This window comes from Cottoperca gobio, chromosome 13, assembly GCF_900634415.1.
Source record: "Cottoperca gobio chromosome 13, fCotGob3.1, whole genome shotgun sequence".
NCBI classification, from domain to species: Eukaryota; Metazoa; Chordata; class Actinopteri; order Perciformes; family Bovichtidae; genus Cottoperca; species Cottoperca gobio.
In genome coordinates this window covers 8615757-8629474 of record NC_041367.1, presented here as the reverse complement: position 1 = coordinate 8629474, position 13718 = coordinate 8615757, and the positions used below count along the sequence as shown (strand labels likewise).

The 13718-nt window shown below is 39.2% G+C and overlaps 1 protein-coding gene across 1 annotated transcript; it reads right to left on the bottom strand.

Annotated features, from left to right (window-relative positions):
• Positions 1 to 334: 334 nt before the first annotated feature.
• On the bottom strand, positions 335 to 7832 carry LOC115017775 (uncharacterized protein C14orf132). Its single transcript, XM_029446466.1, has 3 exons — positions 7801 to 7832; positions 6446 to 6530; positions 335 to 594 (listed from the first exon to the last, which is right to left on the bottom strand). Exons 1-3 carry the CDS (start codon positions 7830 to 7832, stop codon positions 376 to 378), a joined length of 336 nt encoding a protein of 111 aa, XP_029302326.1. The 3' UTR covers positions 335 to 375.
• Between the last annotated feature and the right edge of the window lie 5886 nt (positions 7833 to 13718).

The window sequence follows — 13718 nt, the reverse complement described above, 5'->3', positions numbered from 1 at the left end:
CCAGTATTTTATGTAAGATCTGCCTCAGTAGTCCTTCTTAAAGTCCCTTATTGTGACTGTGATGTAAGTTAAACTCTATTTCTGTGGCTTTTCTTTAATATTGTTTCACTGTAGAACTTGTGTCTCTATCAGATCATTATTTCAATCTGATGACAGCATTAGATTAAATAAATAAATATTTTATGTCCCTTATTTTAATATTTTAAGTGTAAAAAATGAATTTAAATGAGTATCCCATGCTAATTCTCTTTTAAAACTCTTCAAAAATCTAATCTAAAAGTAAGGCTATTATACATAATTTCTGAAGAAAAATACATTTTCAGGATGTACAAGATCGGACAGCATCAGTATTTTTTGCTCCACTCTTCCATCCTTTCAGAAGGCACAGGCGCAAACCACAGCCACCACCACTATGTTGCCAATGGTTGCCAGCACAGCGACCCACAGCCAAATGGTGTCACTGGACACTTTCCCATCATCCTCTGTTTCTGAGGGTCGAGAGTAGCCGGCATTGAGGTTGGAGGTGGACGTCTGCAGGGACGTGTTGCCATTGTACGGAGAATCCATGAAGGCCCCGCTCACAGCTGGGAAATGCTGTCAGGAGAGAGAGAGAGAGAGAGAGAGAGGTAGAGGGACGAAGATTAAAGTCTGTGAAGATTCAACTCAATCGTTTTTGTTGAAGTCTGTTCAAGTGAATGTTCAAAGTCCTTCCTTTGGATTCAACTTTCTCCAGACTTTAGCAACAAAGACACAAATGCAACATATTACAGTACAGACTAGCAGTTGCGTTAGAGAAAGACACAAAGGTGAAGTTGTTGAAATAGATTGTACTGGTATTAAGGATGAAACAAATATATTAACAACCAGTAGAATACTGTACTGCGATCAACAGGCAGAAGTGAAATGTACCATGAATGATACATCACACTCGTTTTCTTTAACCAAATTGTTTTAGAAAATAATTGCTATTTGACTTTCATTTTGCCTTTTCATCTTGTCAATCTGCATTACGTGATTAGAGTCCCACTAATCCACAACATAAGTGAGAATATGAGTAACCCTGATTAAAACATTATTCTTCTAATCCAGCTTTTAAAACTAGCTTTTGAACTCATTTTATTTAAATGTTTTTGGTGCAGATGGTAGCACGACACATGATGTCTCACTAGGGGATTGAAATAAAATGGTTTAAATATTGAGAATTGACCAATGAGATGGGATCATCAGTTCTGATTAAGATCTGACGTCCTCCCCTGGCAACGTGACATTTTAATTCTTAAGAAATTATTTGTCTAGATAGGCAAAAAATGAGACGCATTCAGCCTTAAATGAATCTTACAATGACAAAAACGGCATGGTTGAACAATAACATGTTCTGTTCAGGAGATTGACCCCCGCAGCTGTGCCTGGTCACAGGACAGCTGTACTGTACGGTGATGAAAAGGAATCAACATCTCAAAGGGATTAATTCTCAGACGAATTAAGTCTGACACATGTTTCACATATACTGAAAGAGACAGAGAAACACACACACACAGGATGGAAGGCACAAAAAAAAGCAAGCGAGGCAGATAATGAATCCCAATTTTATCTCAGCTGGATGTGTTTGTCCCTGGGGGGACTTACATATCATCCAGTCACCCAGACAGGAAAGAGACTCCATCAGAATACATGGAGCTATCTCTGGTCATTAAAAACTTAAAATGTCCATCTCTACAGAAGGCAGAAAAAGCACACTTTCTGTCTCTCTCTCTCTCTCTCTCTCTCTCTCTCTCTCTCTCTCTCTCTCTCTCTCTCTCTCTCTCTCTCTCTCTCTCTCTCTCTCTCTCGTTCTCACAGACACACACACACACACACAAGTTAGCATATATAGTCGCTTAAGATGCGGCTAGCTCTTTATTCTGGAGATATGTTATAGATGTGCAGTTGGTCAACTCAGGTATCTGAACTTAATCTTCTGCAACTTCTCACTCAAGCTCACGGCAAAAAGGTCAAGCACACGGGCTGTTTCATACTCTTACATGCAAACCATAGACTGAACAGCCTGATACAAACAGACAGCTCAGTGGCCATTAATAATTTGAGGCTTCACTCTGACAGCTGAAAGGTCTAAGTGAGTTTGACCCTTTAACTTGTGGGTGTTTTAGCACGTAAAAACACTATTCTGCAATAGCAGAACAACCATCATGTGTTTGATGATTCATAATAATGATGAATATTTAATATAGGGAAATAGGATGTAAATAAACCACACTGTACGACATTTTTAAGTGTCAATTTAATGGGGAGGCTGATTCTATGATCATTTAAGAAATATATATTAATCATATATAATCATATTTGTCACTTACTTATGGTAGTACGAACCTAGCCATGCAGAAAGATGAAATGAGGAAGATTATATTTGACACATATTTGCTGTGAACAGTGTTTAAATTGCATTCACCCCAAATGTGTGAGGGCGCAGGAGTTAAAAAGTCTCAGCAGATAAAATGTTTAATATATCAATATTACTTTTGTTTATAGTAAGTAATTACTGTAACACAACACATGGCAGAGCACACATGATTTAAAGAGAGGTTGCAAAATGTATTAAAGAATGTGAACAATAAATAATCCCATGAACTGACTCTCTGCGTAAGCGTGCCTGCAGCTGAGGTCACAGACCTGTGATTGTAAATAGAATTGTTTTTATTTTTTATTCCAGTGTGGCTCTGGGGTGGTTCAAGCATCAGGTTCAGTTTGACCCCGAATGCTTTTAAGGCTTCTCTTGTGTCCTCATTCACCCTATCTATGCACCCAAACTGCAGATGTGACTTTAGGGCAAATTCTCTATGAGGAAAGTCTTCATACTAAAGAGAGTAAAAGCATATCAGTTGTCCTTTTATTACCACTGAATATTACAAACCCATCATCACACATCCAGTGCAAAAGCTCAGTTAGTGCTTATTGTTGTGTCTTCACAGGGGGATGGAGGTATTTCATCTAAAACACTTTGATACTGACCTATTTTGAATAAGAGGTCAAATCACTGCGGCCATGACATGAGGTTATCTGACACCACGCCGCTGATGCATGGTATAAATGTCTGCTGGTTTTGGCCGAATCAGCCTCTTCAATCTGTATTTACAGCAGCTGAGGTGTACGTGATTTATCAGAGAGACTGAAGCTTTACCAGACATCGTTGTTGGCAAGTGTGAGGTGTGGGGCTTGGAGCCCAAGACAAATTTTCCTGCGGGACAATAAAGTATATCTTATCTTAGCTCAGCTCTGTATATATTCTACATATGCAGCAAATGGACATCATTTACCAACATTGGTACAAAACATTAATGTTTTCAGGGATGCAGATATAAATGTTCTCATTAGCCATCACAATCAATAGTTATGGACTCCAGGCCTTACATGGTGTGTATTAAATCCCAGATGATTTTACTTTATGCATCATAATTCATGCACAACTGTCTCATCTCATCCCGTAAAATACACAACCGCAGTTTTGTGTGTGTGTGTGTGTGTGTGTGTGTGCGTGTGCGTGAGTGTGTACATTCATTTCTTTGCCTAGATGAAAAAAGTCTTGAGTCTAAAATGTTGCAACCGCTAATATATGGCGGCATAATTTATGAGAAAACTTTAAGAGCTCTCACATCAGCCACTTAATATGTATATTTAATTAACTGCCTCCCAGGGTTTCCCATGAGTGAAGGAAAGGGACACGAGTGACTTTTGCTGTTCTCGTGCTGGTTTGTAAGAACTTAAAGGATCCAAACATGCACCTGACTGTACTTTATATTATCATATAGACAGAATCCCAACCTCGGGACAAAACATTCTCTAGCAAAGGGAGCACCGAACTTGTTCATCTCCTCATTAAAAAAAAAAGCCTCTGCCTTGCAGCTGTGTTTCGTTCTGTGAGTAAAACAACACAGAAAGGTCATCAACAAAAACAACAGTGAGCACGAGCATGTGCGAGATTTATTACACCACACGCCTGGAAGACAAACTATCCAAAAGTATAATGAGTTTGTTTTTAGAACCGCACGGCCTAAAGTCAAAAAGCTAAATACCTCCTGCATGCTGCAACTCTGCATGGTCTACTTAAAGTAGATTCTCCATTTTAGCGCCTGTCTCTTTAAGCCCCCCTCCTGAAAAAGCTCAGTCAACTTTGATTGGCTAGAGAAAATAATTGGGAAGGTAGTTCTCAAGCCGTTAGTGGAGATACTCCAAAGGGGGGCAGTATATCCTAGTGAGCCTGCATGTGACATACTGAAGGGAGCCAAATCTGAATGGCTTGTTGAATCCTGTGTTTTCTGATCTAGGCAGCCCACAACATAACTTACTGGGTTGGTAGGCTCTCCAGATACCCAAGTGTAGCCTATTTGCAAAAGCACTAAAGTTTTTCATGATGTGCCTCCTTTAATGCACAGCACGGCACATGGGCTTCCCATCCAAAGAAGTCATATTCTAATATTTCAGGATTTGAGAGAATGAATGCCCCAAAAGCCAAACAAATAACTAAAGTGAAGGCTTTCAAATGTTTCAGCTGTACTCTCTAGAAAGCTACTCTCTAATAGAAGTTGTGGTCCTCCTAAAAACAGCTGCAAGCATGCACCTGATGAAGTTAATGTAACCACATGCAAAGGCTAACATTTATCCTATAACAGGAATGTATATTCTGATGCAAACTAAATGTGTGTTTGCTAATTATTATAATTGTATTGCTGAGGCTGTGGCACTATAGTGTGCATACGTAGACGGAGCAGAGACACAAAGAGCATTTAAGTTGCACGCCTCAATATCAGAATCACACTTTGGAGACAAGAGGTCAGATAATTCTAGCATTGTGACCAATTTGTGTTTGATAATGCTGAATAAAAAGTAACTTCATTCTCATCTGCTGCTGCTCACAACACACACTACGGTTTCCACCTTGTATTAACCACAGCTGTAAATTGTAATCAGCGTAAAATCCTGCCAGTTTAACAGTCCTGCGTGGTATTAATGATTTGTAAGACTACTCAGCTCAACTCATATTACAAAACTATTATAAAGCTGCAAGAAATGATGTAAGTACTACAGTGAGATGCTACACGTGTGCCCTTAATAAGTTTCTCTACATTATACATGTAGATACTATTAAATATCAAAGGAGTGTTGGGAACAGGAGCGCTCCCATACATACATACATACACACACACACACACACACACACACACGCACACACACACACACACAGACTTACAGTCACTGTACTAATTATCAACGTTAGAAAAGCAGCAATCTGTTCATTCAGACTAAAGTTACAGTTATATAAGGAACTGATCCCTCTACAGTTTCACTGCATCTTCTGTTTATGTTAGTTTAAAAACTCTACTTGCTTTAAAGAGTTTAATATGATCCTTTTAGAACAATTATGCAAAGACACACACGCAGCTGGAATAAATAAATAAAGTGTGTGCATCAGAACATGGAAAATATATCAATGTTTAAACAACATATCATTTGTTTTACACTATTATAGTCGGCAATAATATACTATTTAAATATATTTAAACTATATACATAAACATGGACATGCATGACAAAAAAAAGAAAACCAAGACACGACTAATAAAACCAAAACATTACGTAAGGTGACTCCTCACATAAAGGATGGCTGCTATTTCAACAACATACCAGGCAGTGTTACAGAAAACTAACACCAGCTGCTATAGAAGCAGCCCGTCAGTTCAGGACCCACATCGTGATTTTCATTAAGTTATTAAGACACAATCAGTAAACATTAAACGGGTAAGTCAAGAACCAGCATGAACAAAGTACCCTGAATATACATTGTGGTTATAAAATAAAAGCTAAAAGATTTTTTTACCCTTACGGCAAAAAACCTGATGTTGGTGCTGATACTGGAGATATTTTTGCTGTTGTTCATCATCAAACACTAATTACAGAAGTAAGTGCAAGACTGCTGGTATCACGTTAACTCTCTAAGCTTATATAAGACCTTATAAGCACCTTCTGCACATCCTGACATCCTATAGATTATCTGTAGATGGAAAGAAAGTGCATCCAAGGTAGTTATGACTGAATCTAATGTGTGTTTGACGGCTGACATATGTACTTAAATGTTAGACAGGGCATCACGTTCTGTTTGCAAACAGTAATTCAAGTAATTCAAGTAAATCAAAGTGATTCTGCCATCCAAGCTGAGTTAGCTACTTCTAAAAGATGCCCATAAATGCAGCTATAAAAGTTATTACTTAACAGTTTTTTGTTGTTTTTTTCATTATAGGTTCCCTGCCACTTGTTCTTGATAGAATACAATCATAGACACGCATAAAAGAGAGATGCTTACAGATGTGATTAGAAGAGATGGGAGAGAGCATGGTGAGAAGATCGAAACAAGCAAGAAAGGAAAAATAGAAGAAAGAGAGAAAGAGAATTGTACCTTCTGCCGGCTGTATATGAAGAAAGAGATCAGTTCTGGTGTTCCTCTCTGTCCTGTCCTACACTCTGACTGAAGATGAGTGCATCTAAAAGGGAGGGAGAAAGCAGCGCTTCATCAGAGCCAGAGACTGACTCCATGTGGGAGGGAGAGGAGAGATAGTGGGAGTGCAGAGTGAGATCCCTCCCAGTGAAAGTAAGAGAGTGCAAACTGTGAGAGAATGTGTGTGACACAGATTTTGGTATCTTGCCGTGAGCGTGTGTGTGTGTGTGTGTGTGTGTGTGTGTGTGTGTGTGTGTGTGTGTGTGTGTGTGTGAGTGAGTGCATGTGTGATGTGTGATGTAGACAGAGTGACACAAATCACACCATGGACATGTGCAGGTGTTTAAATAAGAGTGTGGTGTGTGTGTCCGTGTGTGTGTGCGTGTGTTTGCGTGTGTGTGTGTGTGCGCGCATGTGTGATGTAGACAGAGTGACACAAATCACACCATGGACATGTGCAGGTGTTTAAATAAGTGTGTGGTGTGTGTGTCCGTGTGTGTGTGCGTGTGTTTGCGTGTGTGTGTGTGTGCGTGCATGTGTGATGTAGTCAGAGTGACACAAATCACACCATGGACATGTGCAGGTGTTTAAATAAGTGTGTGTGTGTGTGTGTGTGTGTGTGTGTGTGTGTGTGTGTGTGTGTGTGTGTGTGTGTGTGTGTGTGTGTGTGAGACACTTTCATCCGTGAAACAGCTGATGTTTGTAGACTCACGCACCCAAACTACAGTTTTCATCACAGATTTCAACCATGTCAGAAATAAACTGATCAATAAACAAACCTTTTTAAAAACAGTGAAAACATTTAGACCTTGCACTGTAGATATGAAATCAAGCATTACACTGCTATAACAGCCACAACTACATTTATCTAAAAAGTAATATTGATGGAGAGTTTATGAGAAATCTGAAAGCAGATATTTTCCAAATGTATAGTGTATTTTCCAGTTGGTTGTAAAAAGGCTTCACGTTGATGTCTCAGTGAAGGAGAAGAAAGTCTATTCTCTCTTGTTCAGTCTAATTGAAACAATGTCTTTCTCAAACTTTTGACTGGAAAACATTACGATGGCAAACAGTTGGAACGACAGGCTGACTGGATATACGTGTATGATGTGACAGCAATCCTAAATCGGACTTGAACTGACAGCAATGTGAGCACATCGAGGTCGACTCAGCTGCTGAGTCACCAGGATGATCAGTTTTTCTGTATTTACATCTGGGACTGTGTGGACACGCACAAAACAGCAAGTTATTCAATCAAACATTCTGCTTCCTGTCTGTATTTTACATGCATGCATACACATACATATGGCACGCACCTGCGTTTCTTCAGCATGTAAATTGGGTCCATATGTGTGCATATGTGTGTGTGTGTGTGTGTGTGTGTGTGTGTGTGTGTGTGCGTTTACAAATATTAATAGCATGCATCTGTATGCATGGGTGAATGCACATGCACAGGTTAGTGAACGTGTGTTTCTGCTTGTGTGCATCAGATTCTGTTTGTGTATCAATGCAGAAAACATCTTAACATTCACGACTATTTTCTGTTAAAACAAGAACAAAAACAAATAATAAAATCAAATAACTCTGTGACATCTGCTCGGCCTCAATGACATAATACCAACACTTTTACCCTCTTCTGATCTGATCTATCCTCCCTTTATTATCTCTACACACTTGTATTTCTTCCCCCATGTCCTCCTTCTCACTGATCACATTCGCTCTCTGTCACTGCCTTTAACATAATTGTATTACTCTTACACTTTCCTTTATGGTCCACTTTTCCCTCTTACTTCCTGCATAGATTCTCCCTCCCTGTTTCCTCATGCATCCCTCCATCCTTAGTATTACTTCAATCCAGGCACAGATTGGACACAGGCAGGACATCGTGGTATAACGTGCAGTGCTGCAGGGCTCGTGGGACTAGAGAGAAACATATATAGCCACGATCCTCCAAATCTCTTAAAATAAGAAAGCTATTGCTGCTTGATGTATGAAGTGCACAATATAACTTTTGTGTATAATAAGTGGGCATATGAATCTGCTGCTTCCTGTGCCCATCTGTGAGTGTCCTGTGGGGCTTAGATGGATGAAGAACATGTGTGTAGTCTTTGTCCGTGTGTGCGTGTGCGTGCGTGCGTGTGTGTGTGCGTGCGTGCGTGTGTGTGTGTGTGTGTGTGTGTGTGTGTGTGTTTGTCCAGGAAAGTGATGGTTTATAAAGTTATATAATGTTCTTCCAAGAGGAGATTCAGATTCTGCCTCTGGTGATGACACGCTTACACACACACACACACGCATACGCACATGCACACGCACATGCACATGCACACGTACACGCACACGCACACGCACACGCACACGCACACGCACACGCACATGCACAGGCACGTGCACATGCACACGTACACGCACACGCACACACACACACACAAGGCACAAATGAATGCTCACTCATATGCAGCAGAAACATGCATTCAACAATCACCAGAATCGCAAACACACACACAGTTTGAGCATATTAGGAGAATTTTGGGTGAAGAAAAAAAGAACCTCCCATAATTAGCTAAGGATTCGGGGCGAGGAAAAAGGGGCCAGAACTTACTCATCATTTATGAAGCATTTGTCTCACAAGCTATTTGTTTCACAAGCTATTAGTGTAGCCCGTGATTTAAAATGTGTTGCTGGGCGAGGGGAATATTTCAGCCCTCGGCACATTGTCTCAATTACGCAACTTTATCAAGGGGAGGAGGATTATATTTGCATTTCATATTTAGAAGGATGAAAGAAAAGAAAGGGGGACAGAAGAGAAAAAAAGATGAAAGGGTCAATAAGTAGCCCCAGAGCAGCCAGATGTCCCTCTTCTTTCTGAAACATCTGTCATACAAGCAAAAACAAGTGAAAACAGGAAATAAAAAAATACTGTATGGACACATTTTTCTTCCTGTGTAAAGTTTGACAAAAAAAAGGAATCTGGTCATACAATTTACACAATATTTACACAATTTACTTGTGACCTCCCCCCTGTCATTCTGAATTGTTAATGGACTTGCATTTATATAGCGCCTTTCTAGTCCTCTAAGCACTCAAAGCGCTTCTGCACTACATGTTAACATGTACGCATAAAAAACTGACGATGTGACTGAAAAAAACAGTTAAGTATGAAACTTGAGTGATTTGGTGACCTGGGTCTAAAGTTATGTACTGAAAGAGCGTTCTTCATTTAATTTAGGTCATGATATAACTTCACTTTTAATCATTGAATTTAAATGATCAGTGGCTTCAGTGCCTCTGTCTACTTACAGATTTGCATCCAAATGAAACTTAGAATTTGGCAATACATTGAAAAAAGAAATTACAGTATTCTTATATGCCAATACATTTAAATTGTGAAACAAATGTATATATTTTAAGACTTTTAACAGAGCTGCAGATTATTGTCTTTGAATAAAAGCTTATTTGATTGAGTTAATTTCAAACGACTCTCATGAGATGATGATTTTCCTCTACAATTATATACACCAAGCAAACTAATTCAAAAAGTAGAAGCAGCTGAAAATATTTTTTAAGTTATTGAGCTGTGAGATGAAAAGAAAATACTGCCGCTAGAATATGTCCAGAGGGGTCCTGTGCTGGCTGAATGGAGAGAGCAAGAATAACTGCGAGACGGGAAGACAAAAGAGTATGAGCCAGAAAATGAGCGTGAGGAGGCGGAGGTGTCCGGTCTGCAGGTTTTTGTGTGAGAGAGAGAGAGAGAGAGAGAGAGAGAGAGAGAGAGAGAGAGAGAGAGAGAGAGAGAGAGAGAGAGAGGCGTGTTCTCATGGCTGGTTGAATCTCTGCTTAGTTTTGCCGTAGGCTTCATAGCCTAACAGACGAGTAAAGAACAGCATTCACTGACATCATTAAGTGACCTTATCCGGCTTTCATAAGACATACACACACACACACACACACATGCCCATATCAAGACATGCAAATGTAGGTTCACAGATGTTTCATCACATACATTGAGAAGTTGCTTTATGTAACTTGGGCATCCCTGTGTACTTGGTCTAAGATGCATGCCATGTAAATGTCTCTGATCGTTTCTAGTTGGGGACATTTTAGGCTTTTTACATTCAAGGGGCGAAGCCCTCTAGTGGCCATAAGAATCATGACGGGAGCAAAGGAGGAAGTCTCTAATGGCCAACAGGGGGCGGCTACACCAGTTTAAAAAATAAGTCAGATTGTTGTGTATGAAAAAATGACCCTATTTCTAACTTGATTTATTACCTCAGTAAACGTTTTCCTGATGAGTTTATAGCTCAATCGCTAATTTCAAGTCTTCAATACAGCTTGATGTTCATTTTGGTAAATTATGCTCCCATTTGGAGAATAATTGGAGCACATTGCTCCACCCTGTCGTGCCACTTCTGGTTCCAAGATGGCCACTGCCAAAATGCCAAACTTGAGGCTTCAAACCCGCAGTCCACAAACCAATGGGTCACAGTGACTACGTTCACTTATTATATACAGAACACACTATCATCAAAACATGGGACTTCAACACAGGAGACAGCCGTTGGTTTGACGCTTCCTATTGTTGTTGTTTGTTAGCATGACCACGACCGTTCCCCAACCTTAATCCAGTGATTATAACAAAGACAATGAGGTCCCCTAACTGTAACGTACCTTAAGGGGTCACTTAACCACTATTAATGCTATTAAGCAATGTGTTTATGTGTGGGTCCCCATGTTGCTTGTTTGTGTGAAGGCTCATGCAAGCTGTTGCAATACACATTTCAGTTAATGGTTTCACACACAGCAGTCAAGTGCCAAGAAACTAATGTCCCAACAAAGGCAGGAAAGAAGAAGACTGCTAGAAGTGGTGGAAGACATCATTTACTTAAGTTAAAGTAGCAATACCACATGTTTTCATAGGGCACACACCTGGGTACAGGATAAGATGAATAAAACACATTAGACATGTATATATGTCAAGCACTATAGGTTGCTGAAAATGCTCACATGATGTATTACATAATATTTTAAGTGTATGGATGTTTTCTGAGGGTTACGGTGATCAGTCCCATTGTATCTTAATGTAATATAAATTATATATTATATATGTGAGAGAGAGATTATCTTAATCCTTGCAAAAAAAAGTTTTAATAAAATATACCATTGCAATTGAGATAATACTAAACTCCCAAGGTATCCCGGGAAATTAACGACCTGTTTGTTGTATTTCAAATTTAAAGCGTGATTAAATATACAAAAGAAATAAAGCTTTTAATCACACAGTACTCTTATGTAATGAGGTTACAGGTTGGACAGGCTAGTGACAAGGGAAATCTAATATTTCCCTTTTTGATCCTAGATCTGACGTTTTGATTAAAGCTGGACAAGAAAATTACATTTAAGTCTTTCTGAACCAACTAGTTTATGAAATCAAACCTGGAACTGAAATGCAAATATAATGTATAATAATGTGATATCCATAGCCATTCATAAAATGATGCAAATATGAATGCACAGTATTTGGCTATATTAAAAAGTGCATCAAAACAATCTCGTAAAGGAACTGACTGATCCCTCAGGGGAAGCGTGGGTTGACAATTGACTCATTTACATAACAAAAGTGCAGTCTTGTCCCAACATAATACATGTCTGACATGTGAGTATGTGTCTAATCTGCCATGCCATCGATGCTGAATGAACAAAGCATTATTACAGCTTATACTGTGCGTGCCATGAGTAACTCATTTGCCTGGATGATTAATGTGTTCAGCAAAGGCATAGCCCCTGCTTATCACTACAGGTTATCTCAGCTCTCTATGATGAAATAATAAAGGAACAGACATTGCAAAGATGCTTTCACATAAAAGCACTATATGCATATACCCAAAATACACACCCTTGCACCTTAGAAGACTCCTGTATTTGTACTGTTAGATTACCCTGACAGTTCATCTTTAAGGCGGACCAGACGTTTCGTGCAAAACAAGCCAGTGTCAAGGCAGATAAATATCTATTTAAAGTAATGTCAAGGCACCCCTGCAATAAAAGAGGCAGACACAGGGGGGCGAGAAGCTGTGTAAGTAGGTCAGAACATTTGTTTGCGGACTATAATGTTGTGCTATACACATGTTTAAGATAAAAGATGCTTTATTGTCATCCATCTATATACAGTATGCAGTGCACTACATCAATAAACAAAAATAATGGATGACGCAACATTCAATGGGAATGAAGAAAACCTTCAGACTTCACATAAGGTACAAACATAGATATCTATTCAAAATCAACTGGATCTGATTCATCAAAAGTCTGGGTATTGAGGGAATGCATGACCTGGCTGTTCTATTCATGCACCACAGCGTGTTGGCTGAAACAAGTTGAATGTTTCGCCATTTAAGAAGAAAAGTGAGTTCAAACTTCTTATCTATAAGTCACCACCAGTCACTTATACAAAGCTTAAGTAACTATTTAAGAATTAGTGTTGAAACTTGGGGATTCCCTTCATATGGACTTGCCAGATTTGTAATAACAGATGTCTTAATATACACCCATTAATAAGAAAGTAAGAAACACAATAAGTGCATGGTTTAAGTGCAATTCTTATTGCCTAGAAATATAAGAAAAGCTAGTTTCTATTACAAACACGCTTTTTGGATGTACTGGAAGGAAGAGCTGCTCATGATGGATCAGATCTGTTGTCTGTGTCAGAGCCCCCCTGAAGTACCTGATAAACTCTTTAGCAGATGGTAATCTGACCTAACTCTCCATCACACACACTTTGATAGACGTGACTTAATTAAGACCAACCTAACATTCACTCCCAGATAAAGAAAAAAGGATAGAAAGAGAGAGAACCCAGTCACCAACACAAGGTCAGCCGCTGCTCCCTGTTTGAGCTCAGCGTCTTGCTCAAGGACATTTCATCAGTGATTGAAACAGGAACACCATCTGAATGATGATTAACATGACACACAAAAATGTAACAATAATTCATAAAACAATCTGAGATATAATGGTATTCATCTTCAGGTCTTAGTAAGAGGCTTTTAAATTGAAGATGTAGTTTATTACCAATATACTGACTTTGTTGATGCTGCATGAAAACATGATCAGGTCCATGATGCATAAAGACTCTTTCAGTAGAAATAAAAACACTACCATCTTTTTTCTTTTTCTGAGAGACAAAGTTTCTTTAGTAAGAATGTTACGGTGTTGACTGCAGAGTGTGCAGAGAGAGAGA